Genomic DNA, 16859 nt, shown 5'->3' with positions numbered 1-16859 from the left:
GCACCGATCCACGCAGGTTCCGGCAGGGCACAGCGCGGTAATACCGCGCGGTGCCCTGCGATTGGCGCGATCGATGCGATCGGCGATCGCGCCAATCCGGGGTGTTCTTGCCGGTGCCTGGCGTTGCCAGGCACCGGACCTAGGATCGAGTACATCGGTACTCGATCCTAGCCTGTGACCTCATTGTTTCAGCCGCTCCGATTGGCTGAAACAATGAGAATGGCTGTGATTGGCTGTTCAGAATTGAACAGCCAATCACAGCGATCGAGAGGGCGGGTGGGCGGCGACAATGCCCTGGATGCCGAGGCCATCTCCCCCCAGGTGAGATGGCGTCGGAATTTTAATGCGATCACCGCGACTTAAGTCGCGGTATCGCATTAAAGGGCAGGACGTACTATCCCGTCAAGGGTCAGATAGGCCCAGGGCACCTCGACGGGATAGTACGTCCAAGGTCACAGAGGGGTTAAAAAAAAAAAAAAAAAATGTTGCCATTTTCCGAGACCTGTAGCATCTCTATTTTTTTTAGTTGAAATAAAAACAAAACACACTTTTCCAACTATATTTAAAAGTAACAACCACAGTTATACTCACCTAACGGTTATTCCTTTGAAGCCCTTGTCTCCTGTAATAAAACAAAAATAAAAAACAACCAAATCCCTCACCTGTCGGTCGTTCGGTCCCACGCTGTAATGTCCCATGCCGTAATCCATGTCTGGGGATTGCTAGTTTTCAACCTGGACTTTGCCAAGATGCGACAGTCCAGGCTGAGAACCACTGATGAATGAGCTGCTGTGAGCGCAGCATTAGTGAGCAGCGGTGATCTCACTGAGGTTACTGCTGGTCACTGAGGTTGCGTTCCCAGCCAGGCCAATGAACTGCGGTGACCTCAGCACCATGAGAAAAAGTCACCACAGTTCAAGCTCAGTGAGTTCACCGCAGATCAAAGATCAAATTGCAGTTTTTTTTTAATACAGATGATGAGATGAAAAAAATAATAATTGCAAAAAAATGTAAAAAATGACATGAAACATAAAACCCTTGTGATTTAAACAGACGACACATTCCCTATCAGGCTAAACCGGTGAATGTATTCCGAGTTTCATCTAGAAGCAGCTTATTTCTATATACAGTATATAAGTAACAGCGGAGCATTGCAATACCAGGCAAAACCTACGGACAAAAGTCTAATGTAATTTATTTCTCTTTGCGCAGGTTCACAGAACATCACATTCTCCATATTCAACAAAGGAAAGTATGTCTATTCTTTATACAACATCATACTGTCGTCTCTTCTTCAGGGGATACGTTAAGGGTCTGATTCGTTATTGCAGTTACTCTTTTTTTTTGTTGTCTAGTTTTGGGTGTATTTCACCTGTTTCTTATTTGCGCCTTATTTTTTAAAATTTGTGCGTTTTTTAAAGTCTATTTTAAACTTTGCTATTATTGTTTTTTGCTTCTATAGCTTTTTTATGTTCGGCCTTTTGCTTGACGTTTGGGCTTTTCCAGATGTTTTTTGGCCGATTCATTAATCAATCGCAACTTCTTTAAAAGTTGCAAAATTTTATGAATTTAAAGGGGTTGTCCTGAAATATAAAATGAATATACTTTTTTTCAAAGAACTGAGAAACTCTTGTACACGGCCTGTGCCTGTATTCCAGTTGAATGACACTAAGTAGCAATACCCGTCACAGAAGTTAGCCTATTTCTTCAAAGAATAGCTCACGTAAGTCATGTCGTCACTGCTGTTGACGGATCCCATGGCTTTATCTCTTTTGCGGCCATTATAGACATGAACCTGTGATAATTCACAGCATTAAACCAGTCAAAGTGCACAAGAAAAGAAAAACAAGTCTGTCAACTGCAGAGATGCGCGGATCAGGCAAATTTGAATTTCGACCGTTTGCGCAAATTTTCCCGTGAAAATTCGACTCGAAGTTATTCTCCCAAGACTAAAAAAAAATTAAAAATCCTTTTACTAACCTCATCTCTTCAGTACCCTCCCTACTCACCACCACCATTCCAGTCCTTGTAGGATCTTCTGGATTCCCCAGGACTCAGGACCCAGAGGGTTCTGCACAAGCACATGACAGTTCTTGACCTGTGCCATTACCTACCGGCCCCACGAAAAGCACAGCGTGAGATGTTGGAAGATTGCAGAGCGAGTGGTGGTGGACGAGAAGATGTGGCGAGGACCGGATGGATGGTGGTGTGTAGTGGAGAGGCCGGAAGGGTGAGTGTGAAGGTGAGTATTATTATTTTTTTTTTCAAATCTTTTGGTGGCCCGTTATGGTTCAGAAAAATGGAAGTCAGAGGCTGAATCCGCGCGGAAGCAAATGATAAAAAATGATGTCAAATTTTTTGGGAAATTCCAGTGTTAATCAGTCCTACTTGAACGTATTCACTCACCTCTAGTCAACAGGAGCCTAAAGGTGGTTTCCAGTTATATTACCTAAATTAGACAAATTATTAGTGAAAAATGCACAAAAAATAGTAACTAAGGTTTTTTGTATCTACACTTACTGCAAATGTTACGAGGCATCAGAGACAAGGATCCAGTCATGAAAGGTCCAGCAGAAGACTACCCCATTTGGAGTGGACTTTGGAGCAGTCACATCATGGCTGCCTATTTATTGATGATACGTCATGTGTATAAAGTGATAGCAAATATGAAATGTATTTATAAGAGGATGTGTACGTTATCTGCATAGATTTAGGGTTGCACGTTATCACATCCAATGGACTATATAATAACCCCTTTTGGTTTTGTTTTTTTTACGCACGTTCCTTTATAGTGCCTTATTGTTATGTGTGATCTTTGTGGACAGGTCCATAGTGAGAAAAGACGCCTGGAGCATCAGTGCGAAACAAGAAGTGTTCCTACATCAGACATTTCCAGGTATAGTCTTATCTAGGTTTCACTATTCCTTGTTTTAGAAAAGACTTTATGACATCCCTCATTGGGCGAACCCCAAAACTCCAAAATGGACCAGATTCTGATCTTATTAGGAAGTCATGAGATCTAATGATTAAGGTTTCTCCTTTTGGAGAGTGACATGTCTCATTGTGACGGTCTAAAGTAAGGCAGAGGGTTCTCAAACGGTCCCTGGAACTGGGACACTAACAATCCCTGTCCCGGCGGTACTCTTGATGGTGGAGAGGCCTGAGTCTCCGACCTTACTATACTTATGTTAAGCCCAGAGCTCTCCCATCCCCCACCCCATGAGGCATGGGATAGAAATGTAATGTGAACAAGACACACAAGATAAAACAGGGATAACGTATCATACAAAAGCACCAACCAACAAATTGGAGGAGGATAGGGACAGGGAGTAATAAACTGAATAGGAATAAGGACAAGAAGATAAACACTCATATACAACGGCAAACCACAAATCACCACAACTATCACTCCAACTACATAGCTTCGCACTTGGCACAGGAAGAAGATTCTTTCACCGGCAAAGGAAGAAACACCCAGAGCTGGTATACGTAGGAAGTAGAGATAATTAGCAGTGCCCGGTGTGAGCATAAAAGCTGAATGTTCCCAGCCATCATGGAAAGAGTTCGTAACCCCTTCAGCACTTAAGGAAAGGAAATCCATTTAAAAAATAAAATGTATGTTTAAGGGAAGAAATTCACCTTTAAGTTCAGATTTCAACTTTTCAAAAAGCAGGAAAATAAATGTTGCCCTTCATAGCCCAACCAGTACGAAACAGTCCAAAAGTTTTTGGAAACTTTTTGGTAATGTAATGTGATCCATTTCTGAGATCTCGAAGAATAAGTAACTCAAATGGGGTAAGGGGGTAAAGACTAATACCCCATCTTTACTTTTGAGTTATTTTACCTTTGCTTTGGCAGAAATCCACTCCGTATATCCAGATATCGGCAGCGTAGGAGGAGGAACAGACGTCGCCATCAGGGGAGACTTCTTTATGGATCCCGTTAAAGTCAGCATTTCAGGTAAGACAATTCTTCTTTAATGGTCCCTTCACAAACTCTATTTTTCAGCATTTTTTAGGCTGCAGAAAAACAATGGCTGCAAACGTTATATAGATTAGAAACCGCCCAGTTTTCATCATTTCCTTTCTTTTTTGGTAAAAGGCTTTTTTTTATAGCAACATGTCATTTTTCTGTTGTTTTTTTTTTGCCATTTTTCTCCTACAGACCGCCATAATTTTATTTTTTTTTCCAGATAAAATACTGCATTTCTTAAGATATTTTTTAAGACATTTTTGTAAATGGTGTTTTTCATTGCAAATCACAAACGTGATGTTAAAATTAATCTTTTAATCAAGTGATCTATGCAACGCATGGCTTCCAATGTAAAAACAAAAAAGCAGGTACTAAAACAAAAGGGAAAAAAGTCACAAAAAAACATAGGGAATAAAATTAAGATTGACATACAAAAAAAAGTCAACGAAAGTGCTCCTTCTAAATCACATTAACAACAAAAAATACTTAAAAAAAAATATACCCATACAATTTTTGGGAGTTTGGAAAGTAAAACATAGTAAAAAAAAGCAAAAAAAAAAGTGTGTTAAGAAAACCAAGAAGACTTGTCAATAGTTTTTGATGTATTTTAAAATGATAATTTTGCTCCATTGTGTTTTAATACCTGAGTTTATAGGGGCTTTCAATTGGTCAAGTGGAAAAAAAAATGGATTTTACTAACATTGCTATTGACAGAATAGGGAGTTTTTATGTCCCGCCCATGAGTGTCTCAAACTCCACCCATGAGCAGCCCCTAAATGAGCAGATCTTTTTATAAGCAGGATTTACATAATTCCCACCCCTCTGTGAGTAAGAAATACATTTCCGGTTTGTATCCAAAAAAATCTGTTAAATCCTGGCAAATTGGCCGCTCTAGGAGCATCTTACTGGCTATAGAATATATATTGACATGGAAAAAACAATAAATCTACATATCATAAAGTAGTTAACTTTCGCTAATACAATTAATAAAGTTTCAGCCTGCAAACTTCATTCCTTCATTTTCTTTTTTTCAGACCCCCTGATATGCAGTTTGTAGTCTAATCTAAGTTTCAGATTTTTCTTCTGTGGGAGTGTCTCTTCCAGTAATATATGCTGGATGTGAGGTCTGAGCACATCTAAGGTGTTGCTATCCTTAATAGCTCATGTGTCAACATTGCTTCTATCCTACACTTATTTCCTCTTCATGTGCTCTTGTCACCCTCATCTACTGCCTGTTTTCTCTGCCCTCCCTGAGACTATACATGCTGTCTTCCCTCTCCATAATGTGGAAACCTGAGTACAATCTGCAATACTATGAGAAAGGAGGGAGAGTAGTGATCTCGGTTGTTTTTCATCATTTTTGCAGATCACTGAGCTGAATAAAGGACTTACAGACATGCTGCAGAAGAAAAATAGTTAAAAACATTTAAGGAAGACTGGTTACAAAATTGATTAACTTTGTAATTTGGAGACAAATGAAGAATAAAAAAAAAAGTGTGCAAAAGTGTACATAGCCTTTAATAAATTTGCTGGCCATCTGGCTACCATTACCCTCATAAATAATGGTGGCTCATAAATGATTTTCAGATTTTTTTTTATTACAAAGTTATAGCAAATACCTGAAGCTGCTACAAGTGAAACTTACCGTGTACAGTTTTTTTTACGCCTCCTATTGAGATCAGCCCTAGCTGCTAAGATTTGTAGCTACTCAAATTTTCTTATTTTGGGGAGAACTCTTCTCCCGCAATGTTAGTAACTTAACAATCACCTTACAGATACTTCTATTTTATATTACAGGAAACATCTGCAAGATCAAATCCCTGACACCCCAAGTCATAATATGTACAACTGCCCCACCCGGCCAATACGAAAATGCTCCATTTCCAGGTACGGTATATTTCTTTAGCTATTGTTTTTTTTTTTTAACCTTTTTTTTTATATTTCTTGTATTTGAACATTATACTTAAAAACAGCCAAAAAAATATATAAAGAAGTAACTCAGTAACAGATGCCCATGTCCCCCTGAGGAAGCGGCAGCATGTTGCCGCGAAACGCGTGTCAGGGTCCACCTTCCGGCTGCCTCCCCACTCTGCTGATTTTGGGATATGGGCATTTGTTACTGAGCTGTGCCGACTGTGGCGTGTCTATCATAGGGCGCCTGCTCTTGTGTGACCCTTCCCTTCTTCTCTTTTTTTTTTTTTAAAGGGGGGGGGGGCTCTGTGTCATTCTCCACTTTGGGGGCACCATCTGTGGGTACTTTGGGGAAGAGGGTCTCAGCATTTCTAGGCATTCTATCGTTGTATGTTACTGTATGATGTTTATGATGTTAAACTTCACGTTTTATTGGATACTATTTATTAAATAAACGTTTGTGATATTTTTTCATCAATGCTCCGTATTTTTCTCCTGTTCAAAAATATGGCATTTTGGAGCTGATTTAGTGAGTGTCTGGGTGTTAGGTAGATTTTGCCACACCCCGTATCTCACAACATGTATTTGGGGTTGTTATTATCTATATATCTATGTATTCTATGTGTATATATCTATTCTATTCTAACCTATCAATGTGACTTTACTGTTCGCGGCACAGCCAAAAGACACCAGTGTATAAAAATCTGACAGCACTCGCATGGTCTGACTGCTGAGTGATTTTTTTTTCTCTCCTACCTATAGGCTTGCATTAGCCAGTCTCGGCTGAGTCTCGGTGACAATTGCAGCATGCTGCCATATTACACGAACGCCGAATATGGCTGAGAAAATAAACGCTGATGTGAGCTGCCCCATAGATTAACACTGGTCCCAGTGCTATGTGATGTTTTCTCGCATAGCACTCGCCCGTATTCTACGGTAGTGTGTTGCTGGCCTTCCTCATACATACCCTTCGGTTCTGTCTCAGAAAGCGGTGAATCCCCGCAGTGCATGCGCTGGGGGATTCATATGTCTGCAGTCACACAATTTACCCACTTATTGTAAAGTATGACGGCGCTGACCTGACACTGTCTGTCTGTAGGTTACTGTGCAAAATCCTGCGGACAGTTCCCTTTAAGTTGGACTAATCTGAGTAACTGCCTCTTTACCGTGCTATGTCAAAGCCACCGCATTACAACCGTCATGGCTGAAAGTATTGACACCCTTGAAATTGTTCCAGAAAATTTCTCCCATAAAATTATTGCAATTGCACATGTTTATTTCCGTTGTGTATATTGGAACTAAACAATAAAAACATTGAATAAAAGGCAAACTGGACATAATTTCACACAAAATCCCCCAAATGGGCCAGACTATATTGTTGGCACCCTCAACTTAATATTTGGTTGCGCGTCCTTTGATATAAATAACTGCAATCAGTCGCTTCCTATAACCATCAACAAGCTTCCTAGACCTCTCACCTTGAATTTTGGAGCACTCTTCTTAGAAGACTGCTTCAGGTCTCTCATATGTGAAGGCGTCTTCTCCCAACAGCAGATTTAAGATCTCTCCACAGGTGATCAATGGGATTTAGATCATTGCTGCCACTTAAGGACTATCCAGCACTTTGTTTCCATCCATTTCTGGATTCTTCTTGAAGTATGTTTGGGATCATTGTCCTGCTGGAAGACCCATGACCTCGGATGCAAACTCAGCTTTCTGAAACAGGGCACTACATTGTGACCGACAGTTCTTTGGAACATCAAGATTTCTGGAGATGGGCTTCCAAATTCTAATCTTTTGATTGTTGATATTTTTCAACAATTTTGGTTCTCAAGTCCTCAGACAGTTCTCTTGTCCTCTTTCTCTTCTCCATGCTTAGTGTGGTACACGCAGACACACAATGCAAAGATTAAGTTAACTTGAGCCAACAAAGATTGAGTTCCCACCAACCCACGACTTCCTCCTTAAGACTCCAGGCTGTACAGTGTATCAGTGCTGAGCTGGCTGTCAGTCAGTGCTGGAGCGCGGTAACAGCTGCCGCTCACTATGTACTAAGCAGTGACTGAGGCTCGCCTCTATGACTGAAAGCTGACTGAAAGCCGGAGGCTGCAGGGTCGAATAAAGCTAGTTTTCTCCCAGCAGCCGGAGGTCTCAGAATGATGGTAACCTGAAGATGAACCCCCATACCTGCAGTTTAATTGCATTTTTAGACATGACAGGTTTCTTTCAAGGAGATCAGTGCACAAGAGAATTGAACAAGCAAAGTTATATAATACAAAATATAACATTTCCCTGCACGATAAAAAGAAAAAGATAAAATTAGTAAAATTATGTTTTTTTCTTTCTCCAATGCTTTTTTAAAAAATGCAATGAATTGCATTCACAACCGACAGAAAAATAAAAGCATTTAATGGCCACATAATCCATATTTTTACAGACTTCCCAAAAAAGCTTTTTACCACTGAAATAATAATAAAAAAAATTGTACATTTCCTACTGCTGCAAAAATACTGACCTGGAGAATCATATAAACATAAAAACAAAAATGTCCCAAAAATAGCAAAATTGCATTTTTTTCACTCCACTTGGATTTTTTTATATATTTTTTTAGTACATTATAAAATGTAAATTGAATTATATTATTCAAAACTACAAGTCATCCTGCAAAAAATAAGCGCTTGTATGTGAGTCGCCCTGGCAGGGCCGTGGGGTACTCGGTACCGGGTCCTGCGTTCACTGGGGGATGCCACGGTGGTGACCCGGTCCGTGGCCCTGGGTGCCCATGTAAAAGGGAAAGGTCTTTAAAGGGAAGAAAGTTTATGTTTGTGACGCCACCTTTGGTATTCGGTCAGAGTGGGCCGACGCTGCTTTAAGGGGTCTTCTGGGGTGATGTTATGGCAGCTAGATGGTATACCTTCCCACAGGTGAAGTATATCCCCAGGGCTCCCGGTGTGTGGATGGAAGATGGTGAGGAGTGCAGTAAAGAACGAGGACACAAGGTTTGCAGTCTCTTTACCTTGTTTACTGAAGACTTCAGAATCTGCAGTCCAGGGCACCAGATCACCGAGCAGGCAGAGTCCGGCCGGCTTGGAGGCAAGTTAGGAGTCCCCCTTATCCAGGTGGAAATCAAAAGCCTTCCTCTAGCACCGTGGTGTTGTAGTCCCTTACTGCCTAGGGCTTCACATAAGGTCCTCACAGATGTTATCTCTCTCTCTGTCCCCCGGATAGGATAGGACATAACCCGTATGACTGGTGGCTTGAGGCTGTTTATAGGGACTCTAGCATGCCCCAGCCTCAGAGTGGTGCCACCGTGCCTCCTGGGTGTTAGGTCGGACAGGTAACTTGGAGTTCAGCTGTCCTGCCGGTCTCTGATGTAAGTCATGGAGGTCCTTACAACCTCGGTGTTCCGGCTACCGGTCTCTGCACCTCAGAAGGAGGCAGCCTGCTCAGGGCTGGGCTCCCCCTGGTATTCTCTTCTGTACTTTGCTTTCCTGCACGCTCGCTGCAATGTCTTCATTTTTCTTAATGTCTCTTTCCAGGAGCTGCTGCACTGCGGCTACACGGCTCTGTAAACCCTCTGCTGCCTCAGACTGATCCAGTTTGTTTCCTGGCAAGAACTGTTCTCCACGATGTTCTTTCCTTCTTATTTTCCTCTTTCTGCCAGGAGCTGCAGATCCCCACGTCTGCTCAGCTATTCTCCTATCGTACCAGCTCCACCTCAGCTGATGTTCTACGACGAGCTCCCTTCTGGCAATCTCCTTCTCTAGCACATCTTTCTGCTTCCTTCCCCTCAGTCTCTCTGACAGGAACTGACTGGACATTCCTGGAACTCACTAACTTTCCCTGCAAACTAATATATATACAGTGGGGCAAAAAAGTATTTAGTCAGTCAGCAATAGTGCAAGTTCCACCACTTAAAAAGATGAGAGATGTCTGTAATTTACATCATAGGTAGACCTCAACTATGGGAGACAAACTGAGAAAAAAAAATCCAGAAAATCACATTGTCTGTTTTTTTAACATTTTATTTGCATATTATGGTGGAAAATAAGTATTTGGTCAGAAACAAAATTTCATCTCAATACTTTGTAATATATCGTTTGTTGGCAATGACAGAGGTCAAACGTTTTCTGTAAGTCTTCACAAGGTTGCCACACACTGTTGTTGGTATGTTGGCCCATTCCTCCATGCAGATCTCCTCTAGAGCAGTGATGTTTTTCAGCTTTTCGCTTGGCAACACGGACTTTCAACTCCCTCCAAAGGTTTTCTATAGGGTTGAGATCTGGAGACTGGCTAGGCCACTCCAGGACCTTGAAATGCTTCTTCGTTGCCCTGGCGGTGTGCTTTGGATCATTGTCATGTTGAAAGACCCAGCCACGTTTCATCTTCAATGCCCTTGCTGATGGAAGGAGGTTTGCACTCAAAATCTCACAATACATGGCCCCATTCATTCTTTCATGTACCCGGATCAGTCGTCCTGGCCCCTTTGCAGAGAAACAGCCCCAAAGCATGATGTTTCCACCACCATGCTTTACAGTAGGTATGGTGTTTGATGGATGCAACTCAGTATTCTTTTTCCTCCAAACACGACAAGCAGTGTTTCTACCAAACAGTTCCAGTTTGGTTTCATCAGACCATAGGACATTCTCCCAAAACTCCTCTGGATCATCCAAATGCTCTCTAGCAAACTTCAGACGGGCCCGGACATGTACTGGCTTAAGCAGTGGGACACGTCTGGCACTGCAGGATCTGAGTCCATGGTGGCGTAGTGTGTTACTTATGGTAGGCCTTGTTACATTGGTCCCAGATCTCTGCAGTTCATTCACTAGGTCCCCCCGCGTGGTTCTGGGATTTTTGCTCACCGTTCTTGTGATCATTCTGACCCCACGGGGTGGGATTTTGCGTGGATCCCCAGATCGAGGGAGATTATCAGTGGTCTTGTATGTCTTCCATTTTCTAATTATTGCTCCCACTGTTGATTTCTTCACTCCAAGCTGGTTGGCTATTGCAGATTCAGTCTTCCCAGCCTGGTGCAGGGCTACAATTTTGTTTCTGGTGTCCTTTGACAGCTCTTTGGTCTTCACCATAGTGGAGTTTGGAGTCAGACTGTTTGAGGGTGTGCACAGGTGTCTTTTTATACTGATAACAAGTTTAAACAGGAGCCATTACTACAGGTAATGAGTGGAGTAAAGAGGAGACTCTTAAAGAAGAAGTTACAGGTCTGTGAGAGCCAGAAATCTTGATTGTTTGTTTCTGACCAAATACTTATTTTCCACCATAATATGCAAAAAAAATGATAAAAAAACAGACAATGTGATTTTCTGGATTTTTTTTTCTCAGTTTGTCTCCCATAGTTGAGGTCTACCTATGATGTAAATTACAGACGCCTCTCATATTTTTAAGTGGTGGAACTTGCACTATTGCTGACTGACTAAATACTTTTTTGCCCCACTGTATATATATATATATATATATACATACATGCATGCTTGTGTTACCTGGTTACAGTTATCCCTCCTTGCCTTCAAGCGTCACATCACTCCAGGTAAGGAAGGCAATGCTACTGTGACGACCAGGACCCTGGGGCGCCACATATGTCTGTAGATGAAATGGTAAAAAAAAATTAAGGCTCTTGGAAGAAGGGGGGAGGGAATACAAAAGCACAAAAACAAAAATTGGATCACAGCGGATAGAGGTAAGAAGAACAGGAGGATCAGGGTCTCAGATTAGTTTCAACAATTGTTCAACACATAATAAATAATTACTTTAATTCAGATATTCTATGTCCTACTGCAGGTAACAGAGGACTTCTCTATGAGATGTGGATTGGACCACGAGCTTCAGATACCAATGATCTGTCACTTCAACATCGTTCTGTGGTCCTCAGCGCAAGTTCCCCACCAGATGTCTCATTAATTCCAGGACAACCTTTCAGGTATGTGAAAAAAACCCAGCTCAAGTTGATATTATTACATAAAAATAAAATCAAAGATTCAGGAAAATATCTAGGTAACACTAGCTGGCACCGTTATGAAGAGTCTAGGTAATGGGGTCAAGTCCAAAATATGAGATATTGGTAAAAAAGAAGCTTCTGTGAAGATAGAAACCTGGTTGACCAACTGATCGTCTTCAGTTTCAGCTGCTGAAAACTTTAACAGCAGCCACTAGTGGTTAAATATAGTATTACAGGATACTGATTCTCATAAATATTGATGAGCCAACTTGGTCCTTTAGAGAACATGTTCTCATTATGATCTGAATAAGCCTTATTTTTAAATATTTATATACCATTTTGATTAAGAGCAAAGTGAAAAGCCCTAGAAAGGCTTAGCCCAATTTACGCTAAAATGTTCTAAAAAATTCTTTCCTGACCCCCGAAGGTTTTTACAATAAATAAAAAATCAGCTTGGTATTTTATTCGATGAGATAGCCCCTTATGTAAATTGAGAACCTTTTTTGATGGCTCCTTCAGAACTTTTGGTGACCGTTACACATTCTCTAAAGAGTGAGATCCTTTTCGTCATAAGTCACCTTCAATTTCACTTATCCCAAAATATCCCGCAAATTTGATTGCAAAACTGCTATGTTTGCAGAGGACCATGGGACCCTCGTAAATTAGGAAATGGTGGAGGAGTCTGGGCATCAACACAACTGTGGCGCTAATAATGTTATACAAATCATAACATACAAATGGTCCTAAAATAGGGCAAGCAGAATGACGGGCCGTCAACCCAACAAATGTTTTTATTCAACAAAAAGAAACGGCATTGGAAACACCAAAAGTGAGACAGCGGAGAAAAGACCGTGTGTATCGCTGCCCAGTGCAGTGGCGACTGATGTTGTCTTATCACTAATGACGTGCACACTAGACTTGGTCAAACCTGATGAAGCTCGATATCTAAACAAAAGTCCTCAAATGTCAAGTAAATGGTTAATGACTATCATACATAGTACACCAGAACTCCGCAGTGGTCTGTTACTTAATAATAACCTGGTTTAGCTACAAATTGTACTGTGGGCTCATATCCAATGTATATTCTACACACAGAGCAAGAATAAGTGGATTCTTTGTATCGCCAGAAACTAACAATTATACATTTTGGATACAATCAGACAGTAAAGCTCAACTCTTCATAAGCCAATCACATGAGGATAAAGCTAAGGTAAGATGGGAGAAACTATCAGCATTATATATGAAGACCGATGATGTCACTGTGCACATATAATATATAAGTTATCCTGTACTGATCCTGAGTTACATCCTGTATTATACCCCAGAGCTGCACTCACTATTCTGCTGGTGCAGTCACTGTGTACATGCAGCGCCCCAGAGATCTGGTCGTTGCAGTATGACGCTCTGCCACTAAGGGGAGTGATGGTACGTCTGATGGCACTGAAGGAACTCTACTGACCAGGTATCACCAGCACACATTACACTTCACACTCCGGCCACTCCCCTAGTGGCCGGAGTGTGAAGTGTAATGTGTGCTGGTGATACCTGGTCAGTAGAGTTCCTTCAGTGCCATCAGACGTACCATCACTCCCCTTAGTGGCAGAGCCAAAGGCTTTATTTATTGGGGCACTCCTCACACTGGTAAAACTAGGGGTTGGATAGAAAGTTAGTCAGAAGCTGACTGGGTTGGATTCAGGCAACATCCCGTGGCAGGGGGTGTTGCAGGGAGAAGACACAGGGGGGTCCCTGTCAGGCGTGGGAACCTGGCAGGCACCTAGTTACCAAAATAGAACGTTACGGAACCGTGCCTGCACACCCCGCGGCGGTATCCTAAGAAAGAGACACGAAGCGAAGGATTTTATGAGACAGTGAGAAACGAGATCAAGCACAAAGGAGAGCCAGTAGGAGTCGTGCCGTGAGACCGAGGCAACATCCTACTGAGGCGCGTAGCCGGTGGCCGGAACACCGAGGGAGTAACTGACTCTACGCCTTACTTCAAACTCCGCAGGACAGTTAATTATAGGTTGGCTGTCTCACCTAAACACCTACGAAGACATAGGGGGCAACAGTGGGAGAGGGGTATCTCTAGGGTCCCGGAAGACCTCCAGGCCTTCCCGTCATACGGGTGCGTCCTAGCCATAACATACCTGGGGGACGTTGAACTAGAAACATCTGGAACATATTAGAAAGAACGAACTAACGAGAACAGAAGTTGTGAGGACTATTCCGAATGCTCAGCAGGGTAGCACTACAACACACAGGCGCTATTGGTAGGCAACGATTTCCACCTGCAAAGGAAATTCTGAAAGTGCCCATCGGACCGGCCGGTCTCAGATGGCCCTGTTAAGCGTGCTCTGGATTGCGGATCCTGAAGTCTTCAGTAAAGAGGTAAAGAGACTGCAACTTTGTGTCCTCGCTATTGACTGCACCTCACACCATCACCATCCACCTTACTGGGAAGCCCTGGGGACATGTTGTGAATTCTGCTTTTGGGCTCCCTCCGGTGGTTGTAGGTGGTAATGCAGTTGTCCCTGGATTGCAGTCCTGGTCAGGTGTACCTGCTGATTGCAGTTCTGACTGGGGTATTTAGGTTTGCAGGATTCATTAGTCCTTGCCAGTTGTCCATGGTTGTTGGGAGGTTTTAGACCTCTGTCTGGTTCCTCCTGCCTTTCTGCCAAATCAGCAAAGATAAGTGTCTGGTTTTGTTTCTGTGGCACACAGGCTGTGTGCTTGATAATTCAGTGCTATTCATTTGTTTTTTCTTGTCCAGCTTAGATTGTGTCCGTATTTTCTCAGTCTTGTTGGATTCTCAGGAGTTGCAGATATACGTTCCACGTCTTTAGTTAGATGGTGGAATTTTTTGTATTATCTGCTGTGGATATTTTTGGAAGGGTTTTAATACTGACCGCTTAGTATTCTGTCCTATCCTTTCCTTTTTAGCTAGAGTGGCCTCTTTTGCTAAATCCTGTTTTCTGCCTGTGTATGTCTTTCCTCTCCTTCTCACAGCCAATATTTGTGGGGGGCTGCCTATCCTTTGGGGTTCTGCTCTGAGGCAAGGTAGAATTCCTATTTCCATCTATAGGGGTATTTAGTCCTCCGGCTGTGTCGAGGTGTCTAGGGTTTGTTAGGCACACCCCACGGCTACTTCTAGTTGCTGTGTCAGTTCAGGATTTGCGGTCAGTACAGGTTCTACCTACTCCAGAGAAAGTTTCATGCGGCTCCAAGGTCACCGGATCATAACAGTACAACTGGCCAATAATGAGTTAAATGCATCTCAGAAGAAGGGAAGAAGGGTGTTGAGCCATTTTTTTTCTGCAGTCTGCTTTGTCTTTTCGTCCCTCTTTTTCTCTGGGTGGCTGAGGAGTCTTGTGCTAGCATGGATATTCAGGAATTAGCTTCTCGTGTAGACCAGCTTGCTGCTAGGGTACAGGGTATTTCTGATTATATTGTTCAGACTCCTGTTTTAGAGCCGAAGATTCCTACTCCTGATTTGTTTTTTGGTGACAGGTCCAAATTTTTGAGTTTTAAAAACAACTGTAAACTGTTTTTTTGCTCTGAGACCTCGATCCTCCGGTGATTCCATTCAGCAGGTTAAAATCGTCATCTCCCTGCTGCGTGGCGATCCACAGGATTGGGCATTTTCCCTGGAATCTGGGAATCCGGCTTTGCTTAAAGTAGACTCCTTTTTTCAGGCTTTAGGATTATTATATGGTGAACCGAATTCTGTGGATCAAGCGGAGAAGACCTTGTTGGCCCTGTCTCAGGGTCAAGAGGCGGCAGAATTGTATTGTCAGAAATTTAGAAAATGGTCTGTGTTGACTAAATGGAATGATGATGCTTTGGTGGCAATTTTCAGAAAGGGTCTTTCTGAATCCGTTAAAGATGTTATGGTGGGGTTTCCCACGCCTTTCGGTCTGAGTGATTCTATGTCTCTGGCCATTCAGATTGACCGGCGCTTGCGGGAGCACAGAACTGTGCGCGCTGTGACGTTGTCCTCAGGGCAGATTCCCGAGCCAATGCAGTGTGATAGGATTCTGTCTAGAACGGAGCGACAAGGATTCAGATGTCAGAATAGGTTGTGTTATTATTGTGGCGACGCTTCTCATGTCATTTCAGTCTGCCCTAAGAGGACAAAGAGGATCGCTAGTTCATTTACCATCAGTACTGTACAACCTAAATTTCTGTTATCTGTGTCCTTGATCTGCTCATTGTCATCATTTTTTGTCATGGCGTTTGTGGATTCAGGCGCCGCCTTGAACTTAATGGACTTTGTATTTGCCAGGCGTTGTGGTTTTCCCTTGCAGCCTTTGCAGAACCCTATTCCTTTAAAGGGCATTGATGCTACACCTTTGGCTAAAAATAAGCCCCAGTTTTGGACACAGGTGACCATGCGCATGGCGCCAACCCATCAGGAAGATTGTCGATTTCTGGTGTTGCATAATTTGCATGATGCTATCGTGCTGGGTTTTCCGTGGTTGCAGGTACATAATCCTGTGTTGGATTGGAAGTCTATGTCTGTGACTAGTTGGGGTTGTCAGGGGGTTCATAATGATGTTCCTTTGATGTCAATCTCCTCTTCTTCCTCTTCTGAAATTCCAGAGTTTTTGTCTGATTTTCAGGATGTATTCGATGAGCCCAAGTCCAGTTCCCTTCCACCGCACAGTGACTGTGATTGTGTGATTGACTTGATTCCAGGCTGTAAGTTTCCTAAGGGCCGACTTTTCAACCTGTCTGTGCCTGAACATACCGCCATGCGGAGTTATGTTAAAGAGTCTTTGGAGAAAGGGCATATTCAGCCATCTTCTTCACTAGGGTTGAGCGACCTTCACTTTTATAGGATCGGGTCGGGTTTCACGAAACCCGACTTTTGGAAAAGTCGGGTCGAGTGAAATCGGCCGATCCTATAAAAAAGTCGGGGTCGGGGTCGGCCGAAACTCGAAACCCAATGCAGTGCATTGGGTTTCCATGGTTCCCAGGGTCTGAAGGAGCGGAAACTCTCCTTCAGGCCCTGGGATCCATATTT

At 42.6% G+C, this 16859-nt stretch overlaps 1 protein-coding gene across 1 annotated transcript in view; it reads left to right on the top strand.

The window, feature by feature from the left end:
- Positions 1-16859, top strand: part of PKHD1 (PKHD1 ciliary IPT domain containing fibrocystin/polyductin) — a 918515-nt gene that overhangs the window by 33745 nt on the left and 867911 nt on the right. The window contains exons 9-14 of the mRNA XM_069726855.1: positions 1213-1252; positions 2826-2896; positions 3859-3960; positions 5770-5859; positions 11680-11818; positions 12932-13046. Coding sequence (XP_069582956.1) covers positions 1213-1252; positions 2826-2896; positions 3859-3960; positions 5770-5859; positions 11680-11818; positions 12932-13046 — 557 coding nt within the window. The remainder of the gene's footprint in view (positions 1-1212; positions 1253-2825; positions 2897-3858; positions 3961-5769; positions 5860-11679; positions 11819-12931; positions 13047-16859) is intronic.

This window comes from Ranitomeya imitator, chromosome 5 (assembly GCF_032444005.1).
Source record: "Ranitomeya imitator isolate aRanImi1 chromosome 5, aRanImi1.pri, whole genome shotgun sequence".
NCBI classification, from domain to species: domain Eukaryota; kingdom Metazoa; phylum Chordata; class Amphibia; order Anura; family Dendrobatidae; genus Ranitomeya; species Ranitomeya imitator.
The sequence above is the reverse complement of the archived record's forward strand: the minus strand, read 5'-3'. Positions and strand labels throughout refer to the sequence as shown.